Source organism: Pipistrellus kuhlii, unplaced genomic scaffold, assembly GCF_014108245.1.
Source record: "Pipistrellus kuhlii isolate mPipKuh1 unplaced genomic scaffold, mPipKuh1.p scaffold_m20_p_17, whole genome shotgun sequence".
In the NCBI taxonomy this organism is placed as follows: Eukaryota; Metazoa; Chordata; class Mammalia; order Chiroptera; family Vespertilionidae; genus Pipistrellus; species Pipistrellus kuhlii.
Window position 1 is genome coordinate 15,359,231 of NW_023425482.1, and position 14,206 is coordinate 15,373,436.

Here is a 14,206-nt window from a genome sequence, read left to right on the forward strand (position 1 = left end):
TTTCTTATAGGCAGTAGACAGTGGTGGGAACTCTCAATGTATACCTTTTATAGAGGCTTGATATCTGAACCACCTGATCACATTAACCACTTAAAAAAGTTCTGCCCTAGCTGGTTTGGCTCAGTGGATAGAGCGTTGAACTGCAGACTGGAATCATGGGTTCTGTTCCGTCAAGGGCACATGCTTGGGTTGCAGGCTCGACCCACAGGAGGGGGCATGCAAGAGGCAACTGATCAACGCTCTCTCTCGATGTTTCTGTTCCTCTCCCTCTCCTTCCTCTCGAAATCAGTAAAAAAATATATATTTTTAAAAAGTCCGTTCTTATGACACAGGCCACTGCTTCCTGTTCCAAGCTGTGCTGCCATGGCCCCACAAACCCTCCTCCTGGCCTGGCAGACATAAGAGCTACTTGCCTGACTCATCTAAAAGATGGTGAATAAAGACATGGTCACACTGCAATGCCTTTGTAACAGGAAGTTTTATTGTTAATTATTTACCTTAATAGTTTCAGAAAGAGGAACAGATTAGCTCAGTCCAACATGATTGGCAGTTGGCAAAATCTAGAAAGCAAGTGTTCTGATTGCTAAGGATTTAATTTGAATGCTTTTAACACTTAGCCATCTAACACTTCAAATATAGTCCAGAATAAAATGCATTGTCTCCCTCCCTTTCGCTTTAATTCCCCACCTACTTCACTTCAATATGGAAATATCTTCATTAAATATGATTCCTAGAGGAACGAGTTCTCTGGAGAGTATAGCCATGAGGACAGTGCACAAAAAGAAAAACTCAAAATAAAACTCTGTATATAACTTACTATTCTAAGGAAACAAAAACCTTCCAATATATTAAGAAATCAATCCAGTTACAAATGCACTAATAGGTCTATGTGAAGAGGTTGTGGTATAGTAACTGAAAATGGCCGGCTATTTACAAGATACACAAGCAGGTACAGCACGGGCCTTCAGAAGCCAAACGTGTTCTCTCCACTGTAGGCCACATACAAGAATCCATCTTCATCTTTTTCCTTATCGTAAAGTTGTCCCATAGTTAGGCTTGAAAGAGAGAAACAAAAAACAATATTGAAAATGTATAGTTAGGCTCTCCCCACTTTTCAGCATCCATTAATTACTGAACTTTGTAAACTGGCATTGAAACATTACACACAGTTTTGCTGTACCAACTTTATAAACTTTTACAGTACAATCTATGTTATTTTTCAGAGACAAACCAAAGGTTAATTTCTCAAGGTTCTTGCTGCCTGCTTTAGCAGTATGTAATGGAGAATCTTTCATATACATTTGTAATATTAGAAAAATAAACCAAATTGCAAATCCTTTTTAAAAAAATTTTTTTTTTTTTTTTATTGATTTCAGAGAGGAAGGGAGAGGAAGAGGGAGAGAGAGAGAAATATCAATGATGAGAGAGACTCATTGATCGGCTGCCTCCTACTGGGGATCGAGCCCACAACCTGGGCATGTGCCCTCGACAAGAACCAAAATGGGACCCTTCAGTTCACAGGCCAATGCTCTATCCACTGAACCAAACCAGCCAGGGCATAAATACTTTTTTTTTTTTTTTTAAACGCTTAAACCATGTACCAAATTTATGGTCCAAATCATATAAAATAAGTTAAACTCCATTCTCTTAACCAATATAACTGCATTTCTATAAATGTAGTTATCTTGAAATAAAGTTTTTAAAAAGAAACATTAAAAATTTGGTTTGATTACTAGGGCTAGGTGTTGGGAGAAAGATGACTTATGGATAAGGAACTTAATACTTAAACTAGCTACTCTCTGCCACAACTTTGGTGGTAGGTAGTACAAAGAAATTCAGGTCTCATTAATGCTACATTCCTGTTGTAAAGAAGGTAAATTAGGCCTCCGGGAATCACAAGACTAGAATCAATTCTCCATTCTCCTGCTCCAAGCACTCACCTTCACACAAAGTAAATCCTTCAGAAGCCAGCTCTATCTAGCTCCTTAAGTGGGGCTGGCTGGTTAGTGCTTGTTAATACATATACACTTAGAATGCTTTCTGAACGCCAAGGGCGGGAGGGGGGGCGGGGGGAACAAGCAAAATTAAGAGCCTATGAAACCCATCCCTGTATGGATAGAGGACCAAGGAACAGAAGAGTACATGGAGCTTACTTCTGCTTCAGCCTGGTTTAGTGAAGATTTCTAATTTATAATTACAAGTGGGTTCATTCTTGTGGAAGCTCCCCCATCAAGAACCCTGTGCTCCAGAAATCTGTGTCAGCATCATCAAAGACAAATTATTTTCCTCACATGCAATGCAAACATCTCTCAGATTGAACCTGGGATTCAAAGAAGCCCTGCGTGGCCTTCCTAAGGACCCTTCCGAAATAGATACTAAATATGTGGCTAGAAAAGATGGCTTTCCCTAAGCCATAAATTGGACTGCACTACCACCTCCAGAATAAGACTTGTAACACCTGGAACCCTGGATGAGCTCTGGCCACGTGACTCTACTATTAGGAGAAATATGCTAAGCATCAGTGTAACCATGAGTGATGAGGTCAACCAGAACCAGCTGGAGACATCAGAGGTCACCAGCCTGGACAGGTCACAATAGATGCTAAATGCAGGATTCAGTAAAATAAGGGCCACTGGGGTGGATAATGAAAGGACCAGGGCCTAAAGCTGGGGAAACAATGACTGCCCACTCTGCTGCTATGCTCCTGGTGGGCTGTGTGGAACTTGCATATTATCAGGGACATTGGGCTACATTTATTATGGGGAGATTTCTTCCTTTTCTATTCTTCCTACCTGTTTTCAGACTCGGCCCATTTGGCTGTGTGGGTAGATAAGAATTATTAAGTAACAAAGTGGGGGTGGATGAGCATGAATACAAAACGGTCTGTCATCAGCATCTTGTGCAATGAAACAGTGTTCCTTGTGAGGATCTCTTAACCTGGAATTTGTAAAATAAGGACTCCCTGGAACAGCATGGTCTGCTAGAAATTTCTGCTGACAGAAATGTCATATTTTTTATTGTCCAATACAGTAGTCATTAACTACATTCAGCATTTGAAATGTGGCTCGTCTGAATTAGAATATGCTGCCCTGTTGTCCCAATATGCCAAGATTGCAGGTTCAATTCCCAATCAGGGCACATACAACGAATGCATAAATAAATGGAACAACAAATCAATGCCTTTCTTTCTCTTTCCCATCCCTCTGCCCCTCTCTCTACTGTGTTTCCCCGAAAATAAGACCTACTTACAGGTTTCCTTCTGAGTGAAATATAAGGCATCCCCCGAAAATAAGGGCCCCCTAGGCTAAACATGAGAGATCTGGTCCACTGATTCTGAAAGAAATGGAGTCACAAGAAATTCACCAGGAAATTCAGGAATTGGATTGTTATGATGATGGTCCAGAAGATGATAACATGATTGTCATTGAATAAATGAGTAAATTTCTTGATACTGTAGGATTCACAGTTTGTCTGGTTTGTGTTGACAACTACCGTACTACCGTATACACGTAATAAATTTCCTTTATTTTCATTTAACAATAAATGTGTACTGTATTCTTCTTCATGGAAAAATAAGACATCCCCTGAAAATAAGACCTAGCGCGTCTTTGGGAGCAAAAATTAATATAAGACACTGTCTTATTTTTGAGGAAACGGTAAAATCAATCCAAAAAAGATCCCTTTGAATTGGGATGTGCTGAAAGTATAAAATATACACAAGATTTCAAAGACTTAGTATGGAGGGGAAAAAAAGGATGTAAAATATCTCAATTTTGATTACATGTTGAAATATTTTGTATATACTGGATAAATATATTATTAAAATTAATGCCACTTTTTTTCCCCTTCTTAATGTGATTATTAGAAACTTGAAAATTACAAATGTAATTCTGATGCCATTTCTATTGACAACACTTTCCTGGAACATATGAGGATTTGGGGAACAGTGGACAGAGGGAGGAAACCTGCTCATGAGAACATCTGGAGTGGTAGGGCTGAACCTTGGCTGCACATCAGAACCAATGGGGAGCTTTAAAAACGTCTCCACACATAAGCACCCCCCCAGACCAATTATGTATGAACCTCTGGAGATGTAGGACCCAGGCATCAGTACATCAGCATGATTTAAAATGCCAAAGGTGATTCCATGTGCACCCAAGGTTGAGAACCAGTACCTGTGCCAGAAGGAGATAGCTGCTTGTCCTTTTTGTCTTTTTGAGATGCTTATCTTGAAGAGCCATGTGATCAGGAAGCAAAGTGACACCACAGGAAATGAAGCAAGGAGGCAGCAACTAGCAAAGGTGTTGAACAAGTAGCTGAGTCTCTCAAGACTTTTACCCTGGTGGTTGGGAATGACCCAAAGAACTCAACTTTTCTCTGAGATTTCTCGGAATAAGGCTAAGGGGAAAACAGCTACAGCTATTGCCACAGTTCCCTTTGTCCCATTTGGTCCAAGTGTCCAGGGTGACCTTGATGAGACTGGACCCTACCATCTCCCCACTGCTATTACCTCAGTGTTTAGACACAGAGGTAGCAGACATTGTGTGGAATTCCAAGGCAGCCACCTCTTGATGCCTCTGTTGTTTGCTTCCACCTGACAGACTAAGTTCTGCTCTTACTCTCTGTATGCTGACTGACATATTGGAACCACTATCGTCTAGGGCAGGCTCTGAGACTCTGAGATGAGGATAATCATGGGGCTTTCTGTCTTCAGATTTCATTGTCTTTTAAGTGAAATTTGGTTTTTTAATTTGCTTAAGCAGTGAGTGCCCTAGCAGCTACAGAGGCTAATCATAAAAATCCTAACTATAGAAACAAACCCGTGCCAAGCATTGTTCTGAGTGTGTTACATGTATTAACTCTATCCTCACAACAACCTTATGAGGCAGGCACTATCCTAATCCACAGTTCACAGATAAAAGTGAGGCAGAGAGGTTAAATAATTTCTTTTACCCCAGGTCATAAAGCCAGGAGGCATTCTTACCACCAAACTGTGCCGCCTCCAAGTGCATACACACTAGATCTAACGCCCCAGGGTCAGCATCCCTGTACCTTCTACAGAGATCTTCCTTAGCACAGCGCTTCTCACACAAACATGCATACAAAATCACCAGAAGGTCGGGGTGGGACCTGTGACTCCATATTTCTAACAAGTTCCCAGATAAGGCTACTGCTGCCAGCCTCTGCATCGCACACTGAGTAGCCAGGTCCTAGCGGTTTCTCCTGCAGATCCTGTAATTTGACAAGGAGATGGCTGTGCCTAATGACTTTAAGAGCCCTCTCACTGTTCTCCTTTCCTGTCACGTAGCCTTGTGTGGAAACTTTATTTAGTTGGCAGTAGCAATGTATCACTGTATCCTTGTACTCAGGGTACCCATTGGGTAGGAACTTGAAAACTGACAATGCTTGATGCTAAGAGCTAAACTCTCCATTCAGCAGCCTGTGACTGAATGCCTTATTTCGAGGCTTCCCTGGGTACCATGAAAGAAGACTGCCGTATCTGCACAGTATGGTATGAAAGTTGTACCAGGCCACACACACACACACACACACACACACAGTCAGAGTAACTTGGCCTGGAGCCAAAAAGAACTGGGCCGCAAATATAGTTTGTTTGTTTTTTAATGTTTTTATGTTCCATTAAAATAATTGTCAAATGGGCCGAAACCGGTTTGGCTCAATGGATAGAGCGTCGGCTTGGGGACTGAAAGGTCCCGGGTTCGATTCCGGTCAAGGGCACGTACCTTGGTTGCGGGTATATCCCCAGTAGGGCATGTGCAAGAGGCAGCTGATCGATGACTCTCTCTCATTGATGTTTCTAACTCTCTATCTCTCTCCCTTCCTTTCTGTACAAAATCAATAAAATATATATGAAAAAAAAAAACAATAGTCAAATGGAAGTGCAGGATGCAAAACGTGACCCTCATCAGCAGGCAGTCTATTGGAGAAGGCCGCTGTGCCAGTTAAGACCAGTTTCATGAGCCTCCAAGATGAACTTCCCTCTAAGAACGCGCGGAGGCCACGACACAGCATTGAGCAGCCCACTGCTGGAGCACCCGGGGATCCTGAAGCACAGAGGCAGCTCTGATGTGCATGTCTGGCTAAGCTGCACAGGCTTGCTGGATGACCTGACAATTCACTAACAGCACTACAAATCCAAGGCTTCCTGCCCAAGCTACTGGTTGCAGAAGACACCCACAGGTGGCTTCCAATCAAGTAGTACACGCATTCCTCCGAGAAGGATGCTGCTGAGGACAAGGGGTACTGCCGCCTTCTAAGCTCTGAGTCTGATGTGGAATGACTGGAAAAACCAATTGGCAGACTCAAGCCATGGAGCCCGAAGTACTGAATGGAATGAACCTAATCCCCTAAAACCTGTTTCCCACTGCTCCATTCAAGGTCGCAGATCCTAACAAACTAACCAATAGCCTTTTAGAAGGATCCTATCCAGGAATGGCCATGCTGCTGAGGGCAAACAGCTTTAAACTATTCAACAGCTTATAAATCAGGAGGCTGACCTAGAATTGTGTGGATGCCCTTTCCCTGAAGAACCTCCCCCATCCCCCAATCAAGGGCAGGTCATGGATCCTGACTCATGAATTAGCTGATAGGCACACCTGGCCACCTGTCTGCTTTGGAGCACAAATGCTTCCACTGGACCTGGATTTATCTCTTTTCCAGCAGGGGTATAGATAGATGGGGTGAGGTGGGAGGACAGTGGCCACTGCTGTGGGTCCTGGGAAGACATTGGCCTCAAAGTGAAAGTTAATATGACCCTAAGAGTCCCCCAAAATTCTAAAAAATGAAAATTAACTCCTGCTCATTCCTTTTGTCAGATTTTCCTCATATAAATAAACCTTGATCAATAGCTGAAATAAACCCCATTATTGAAGAGTTATTTACCCAAAAATTATCAAAAGTGCTTTAGATAAGCACATTTCTTTTTTCTTTTATTTTATTGATTTTTTACAGAGAGGAAGGGAGAGAGAGAGATAGAAACTTCGATGAGAGAGAAACATTATCCCATTGCCTCTTGCACACCCCCTACCAGGGATGTGCCCGCAACCAAGGTACATGCCCCTGACCAGAATTGAACCTGGGACCTTTCAGTCCGCAGACCGATGCTCTACCACTGAGCCAAACCGGTTTCAGCTAGATAAGCACATTTCTAAATAAAGTTTGAATGGACTATACAACAACACAACTAACTTCCTTTTACTTAATACCTCTTTTTTTTTTAATATATATTTTTATTGATTTCAGAGAGAAAGGGAGAGGAAACAATGATGAGAATCATTGATCAACTGCCTCCTGCATGTCCCCAACTGGGGATTGAGCTCACAACCCAGGCATGTGTCCTTGACCAGAATTGAACCTGGGACCCTTCAGTTTGCAGACCGACACTCTATCCACTGAACCAAACCAGCTAGGGCCTTAGTACCTCGTTTAAGATCTAGAACCAATTAAACATCATAATCTTAAACATCACAGGTTTACCGATATAACATTTTCAAATTATCACCTCTTAGAGATATTTAATTTAATAATATACTCTTGTTTCTATTTAAAACAGAGATGAATAAGACTCTTCTCTGTATTCTAACCAAAAGGCCAAAAGGCAGGCACCACTAGTGGGTCTGGGTTCCCCTCCAATGACACAACTGAGAATCTGTACACTGATATGCTTTCTCAGGTCCTATCTGCACCAACCCATAGTTCTTTCTTCGTTTTTTGGCCTGCTCCTGGATGTAGGCACCTAGGTAGAGAATTCAACTTTCCAATATTAAATGTGAGATCCCCCTTTTTAAAAACAGAACTCAGAAAGAATTAGGGAAGTAAAACTCTTAGGGACTTGCCTGTGTCTATTTCTAGAATGGATATATATATATATATATATATATATATATATACATACATACATACATACACACACACACACACACACACACACACGGAGTGGCCAGATTATTATGATCTCTGAACACATAATAATCTGGCCACTCAGTGTACAATCCTATATAATAAATGGCTAATATGCACATTGTCCTCTCGAACAGGAGTTCGACCAGCAGGCAGGCTGGCCAACCACCCATGTCCGTCCCCTCCCTCCCCACCACCAGGCTGGTTGGACCCCACCCATGCACGACTTAATGCACCATATATGTGTGTGTGTGTGTGTGTGTGTGTGTATATATATATACACGCATATATATATATATATATATATATATATATATATTTACAAATACATTTATATATGTATATATAATACATATATTTATATATACACACTGAGTTGCCAGATTATTTGCGTTCAGAGATCATAATCTGGCCTCTCAGTGTATAAAACCTAAGCAATCAAATGACCAGTTAGTTGATTGGTTGCTATGATGCACACTGACCACCAGGGCAGATGTTCAACGCAGGAGTTGCCCCCTGGCCAGTGCACTACCACAGCCAACATCCTGCAGCCCCTCTTCCCGGCTGGCCAACCTCCCACAGTCCCTCCTCCAGACCAGCTCCCCTCCATCCCCATCCGCCTAATCACTGGCTAGGCCAAAGGACCTCACTGGTGCAGGCCTCTGTTTAATACTCTCCACTCTAAACAATAATCACAACATTCTACATGATGATCACCCGTGTTCAGAACACACAAAGTCCTGCGCCAAGGCAGGTATAATGGAAGCCACTATAGCTCAGCCTCAGCCTAAGTGATCCTAGTGCAGATCTTGCTGGATGGGGGAGCGCTCTGTAGGGTTGGATTCTTCCTTTCTCAACTCACTTCCCTAACATTTATGAAGCAGCGAACACTAGCTGCAGGTTACAGCGGCTCCGGGCTTCCCTAAGGAGTCTGGAAAGAGCTGAGAAAAAGGCTGCTAACCTGCCTTGGGTGAGAAGATGGAGGAGATGACTCACACACCAGCTTTAGGAAGGCAACCCTGAGGCAATTTTGTTTGAGCTATTAGGTGATTAGCATGTGCATAAAGCCCCATGATGTCACTTGTTTGTAAACAAATGTGTTTTTAAGGCCAGCACCCCCCCCCAAAAAAAACAAAACAAAACAAAACACTGCTGCTTTAAGTGTGGAGCTAGAAGTCATTACCTAGGGCAAAAGCATGGGCAAAGGGGCCCCCATTAGTGACTCAAATCCTGACTTAGATCAAAGGTGTAAATCTGCTTTAGGGTAGATTCTTACCAGGTTGGAAAGGCAAATGAGAATTGGAGAGAAAATGGCCCGAAGCAGCCTCTGCTGCCCTAAGAATCACTTTTCCTTTCCAATTCTATTTATATCTCAGGGTTAATGGGAGGAAGGGGAGTAACTGCTAAAAATTTGCAGCCATTTTAATTGTGAGATTAACGTGGAGCCATCAGAGTAATCTTAATGGCCTCGGAAGCCTGCTTCATTTCCTTTTAAGTATCAGAGGATCAGAATTCAAGGAAATAAACTCATAGGTAATAGTCACCTACTTCCTCCCACTAAGAAGCCTCCTCCAAGAAGGAAAGACAGTCTCAAAGGCTTGCAGAAGTAGCAGGTGATGCGAAAGACTTACCTTCCCTACCATCTTAAGGGAAGCCAAGTGACCCTACGTGGGTGGGGCCCCCTCCCCTGGTGAACAGTGTGTCTAGCTCCACACTACCCAGAGGCCTAAGAAAGGCTAGGAGAGTCCAACTCTGGCTTGACACCTCTAGCAAAACCACTGCTCCCTGAGCAACCGCTATAGCAGACCAACGGCACCCAGATGGCAGGACATAGGCCTGTGGATGAAAGAGTTTCTATGGAAAGAAACTTCACAGGATGATCTGCTCACACACTTTTTTAAACAAAATATGGCTTTATTTCTTTTAGGGAGAAAGGAAGGGAGAGGGAGAAATATCAATGAGAGAGAAACAGCCATTGGCTGCATCCCGCATGCCCCCTACTGGAGATTGAACCCACAACCCAGGGATGTGCCCTGACCAGGAATTGAACCAGCAACCTCTAGATACATAAGTCAACACTCAACCAACTGAGGCACACAGGCCAGGCCAGATCACAAATTGTTAACAGGGCAAGTCATGATGGCTAGTTACACTCCAAGCATATAAATTTTTTAGAGAAAAATTCATCTTTGCCTTAAGCAAACCTTATCCCATTGTTCTTGTGTATCTAGGTTAATATACATTTGAAATAAGTGTAGCCCCATTCTCAAGAAAGCACATAATCTTAACTTACCCTGTAATCCAATCCTCACCTTGCTTTCTCCTACCTGTATGTAATCTTCATTATGTTACTTCATTAATTTCAAATGCATAAAAGAAACTGAAAAACGGTCACTCTCCCAGGGACATGTGATCTTCTTTCCCAACAACTGTGTCATCTGTTCGGGCTCAAATAAACTTATAAAAATTCTCTACATGTTGGGCATTTCTTATGTCAACAAACCTTAGGGAAGAACCTTCCATCTCTCCCCTATGCTGCTTCTCTGCCTCACACAAGGAAGGGATGGAGATTAGGACAGAGCAAATCAGACCTAAAAATAGCATTTCTGCTTTTTGGTTCTTAAGACCAAAAAAGAGCTTTTTTCCTTTTGTGGGAAAGGGATTAGAATATGGCCTAAGCCCCTTCTAGAGCTTTCAAGGATTTTCAAAAGGAAGATATTTGGCCACACTGGGCTAGTTCCCAGGGCTTCTGAAAGCCTTGGCTTTTAGAAGTACTATTTGGAAGGCGGAGAGGGGTAGCACAACAAATTAAACTTAGTTTGGGTCACAAAGATGAGATGCAGCCAGGAACTCACACTCAAGAGAGAAGGGCCAGCATCTGGCACAGGGCCTAGAAGTATTCAATCAGTAACAAGAAAGCACTGACCAGGGAATTAGGCTGAGCCAGTCCATTTTCCTCTCTCCACAGTCAGACTCTGACAGTGAGAACAGGTGGTACTAAGGGAGGCTTATCTGTAAAGAGACCTCAGAGCCCTTTGCTGGATGGCAGCCATTTCAGCGAACTGAAGATCAGGTGCAGCTAGAGACTCTCCCAGTTGCAGAAGTGACTGAATTTGGAGAGCAAGCAAGCAGGTTGGTTAACTAAAACTGAGCCTCAGCAAGGCCAAGCTTCTGGTGGAGAACGACAGGACTGATTTCATGAATCATTTGGAGAAAATTATTTCAGGCTTCGGTTCTACTGGTGACTTAAGCTTAAGAGTCCTCAGCTATTTTAGAGGATTCTTGGGAGTTGAGACTAAATTTCATCATTTAAAAAAAAAAAAGTCCAGGTCTTGTTCTAGTTTCTTAACCCAAAGTACACGCTCGTGTATTGCATCCCGTATTTTCCTTGAGCTCCTGATATCAGGAAGTGCAAAGATCCAGATTTTTAATTAGGACATCTAAGAGTTTTCAGACCTCCAAAATTTTTGAGTTCTGTAAGCAGCCACGCAGATGGCCAATTTCAGTCAACATCCCTTACCTGGACTGTGGGACTGTCTTATCCACAAACAGGAAGATGGCCTTTTCAGAAGGAAGCTGGATCCTTTTCCTGATGATCCACATGAACTGAGCCACAGTGATGTCAGATGGAACCAGATACTTCCGTTTGTCAATGTCAACAATCTGAGAGCCTGAGACTTTTTCCACGATCACCTGGGAAAGCAAAGAGAGGTCAGGACTGGATTTCTCATGGAGGCCCTGGCCTTGCATTGTCAGCGAGCTCATGAGTAACAGTGTGTGGGCAAGGAGGTGGGCGGGGAACTACGTGACATAAAGAAATATGCCCTTGGCTTAATAGACCACACAAACTGGAGGTGAAAAACTGATCTAAATACGTTAGAGGGAAACAGTAAGTGCTTCTGTGGTCCATTATTACATTTCTCCTCTCTGATCTCTGCATGCCTAAGAGAAGTACAGCTTTTCACACAAAGCCTTTTAACATTTTGTCTGGGCAGACCCAAGGATATCTGGTGGGAGTTTCATCTGTACCCTATTATTCCAGCACCCCAGTATGGATCTGCCTTCACACTACAGGGGAATCAAGATCCCAGGATCACAGAAATGAGAATGGATGGGCTAATGGGAACGCCTGGCAATCCCAGCCAACCAAGAGCCTGCTGCCTGCTGCTTCTCTCTCTCAGCTAGGTTTCTAATGTGTCCCTCCTGCCCCATCTCCTAAGGAAGTGCTCACAAGCAATGAGCTATGATAAACAGGCCTGATGCCTTTTAAAAATCAATAGGGATTACAGAATCCATCTCCCCGAGGATGGAATAAATATAGGGTCATGTTTATTACAGGTGAAGGGAAAACCATGGGAGAAGGGGTTTTCAGCGGCTTCTCAGATTTTTATTTTTTTTATTTATTTATTTATTTTCAGGAAAGGATGACAGCGTCAGGCTGAGAGAAAAGGGAGCTATTAGTCAGGTAAAGATGGAGGTTCAAAGTTAAAAGATGAGACCGTCCTGAGACTAAAGTACCACTTCCAAGACCAAAGTGACAGGCTCCCTCCACCACCGTTCCCCAAAGTGGCAGTGACCTGTTGCCCTGTCCTAGAATATCGTTCCTTATATAATTGGCGAGGGAGCCCGGAGGCTGCAGGCAGCTCACTGGCCTAGATCGGGAGATTCAGCACTGAAGCACCCTAAACAGCACCCAGCTCCAGCTCCAGCCCCTCAAGTTCAGGTCCCGGATTACCCCTATAACCCAGTCTGCCCAGTCGGCTACTGTGTGACCCGGGGACTGGAACCTCAAACTTGTCAACTCTTGAATGGTTTGGGCCCCATGACGAGTCCCAGCAGACAGAGGTGACAGTGAGGTGAAGGGGCGGGGAGTCCACTCACCGGAACCCGGTCGGGATATTTCGCTCGGATCTTCGCGGATTCCACGCATCTGTGCTCTGGGGGGAGAAACACCAGGCTGACTGTGGCGCCTGCCAGCCTGCCAGCCGGCCGGTCCCCAAACCACCTCCCCCCCCTAACCTTCCTCCCCCGCCATCTACGCACGCCCTGGGCCCTGGCTCAGGCGTCCCCGCGGCCTCGGTCCTCGGCCTCCTGATGCCAAGAGGTCCTCCCAAGGCGGCACGGGGTCCGCGGGCCGGGATCTCGAAGACGCCGGCCCCAAGAGCAGCAGCAGCAACCGCTCTGCCCGGCCCAGCCCAGCCCAGGGCCGCCCGAGTGGGGGAGGGGGCCCACCCGCCGCGCCGGCCCCCACGGCCCGGCCAGGGTGCGGATCCTCACCCAGCGAGTGGTCCTCCTTAAACATCCACTTCATGGCGGCGGCGGCGGCGGCGGCGGCGGCGGGGCAGAGACGCAGCCGGCTCTCGGAGCCGCGGAGCTCAGGGCACCAACCACAACAACAACGACAGCGGCGGCGGTGGTGACTACACGACAGGCGGGACTTCCGGCTGCCGGAGCCTAGCAACCGGCCGGGGGCGGGGCTTCCGGCGCCGTCCGTCCGGTGGCGGCGCCAAGGGGCGGGGCCGCACGCCAGGGGCGTCGCGTGGTGTAAACACGGGAGTGGAGCTGATGACGTTGGAGTCAGGGGCGTCCGTGAGGGATACCGGCGACCTGGGGGGAGGTGTTTGGGAATTGGTGCTAGGAGTAGGGTCTCCGGGGACGTTGCTAACGGGCAGGAGAGGTTGAGGGTCTGGCTGATAGAATAGGGTTCTTCAGGGGGAAGTCTGACTGGGGCCTTAGTGACAAGAAGGGGGTGTTTTGAGGGGGATATGAATGACAGAAAAGGGGTCTCTGGTGGTTAATGATGGCTGGCAGTGAGGGGGTTCTGTGTAGGGCATTGACGGTTTGGGAAGTACTATGCGGAGTAACAGGTTGGGGGCTCCATACCGGATTGGGTGGGGAGGAATACTGATGACAACCCAAGGGTTCCGTATTAAGAACAGCCATACTAGGTTGGCTTGGACCGAGAAATTGAACTTAAATCCAATTTCTTTCCTTTATTCATAAATAAATATATTAGGAAAGTTATCAGAAATGTGCATCCGAGGACTGTAACATTACACTGATCACAGAGAGACCCCCCTTAACCCTAAAATCAGAGGCGTTAGAGGTGACTAACTCTGATAGCTGAATTCCTCTGAGAGCTGATCATGAGATGAGCTTCTTTAGTAGTCAGTGTGAGATTCAGCAATCACAGCATAAGCTCCGTGTGTATGTGTCATCTGCCTCAGCCTTCGGGATTTCCAGTGATGTCATCAGGGCTTTAGATCACCATATGCTTATGAGCTGG

The 14,206-nt window shown here is 44.9% G+C and overlaps 1 protein-coding gene across 1 annotated transcript; it reads right to left on the bottom strand.

Annotated features, from left to right (window-relative positions):
- Positions 1-459: 459 nt before the first annotated feature.
- Positions 460-13,370, bottom strand: GABARAPL2 (GABA type A receptor associated protein like 2). The gene is made up of 4 exons (XM_036441087.2): positions 13,198-13,370; positions 12,802-12,857; positions 11,441-11,613; positions 460-1,055 (listed from the first exon to the last, which is right to left on the bottom strand). Exons 1-4 carry the CDS (start codon positions 13,229-13,231, stop codon positions 965-967), a joined length of 354 nt encoding a protein of 117 aa, XP_036296980.1. The 5' UTR covers positions 13,232-13,370; the 3' UTR covers positions 460-964.
- Positions 13,371-14,206: the final 836 nt, after the last annotated feature.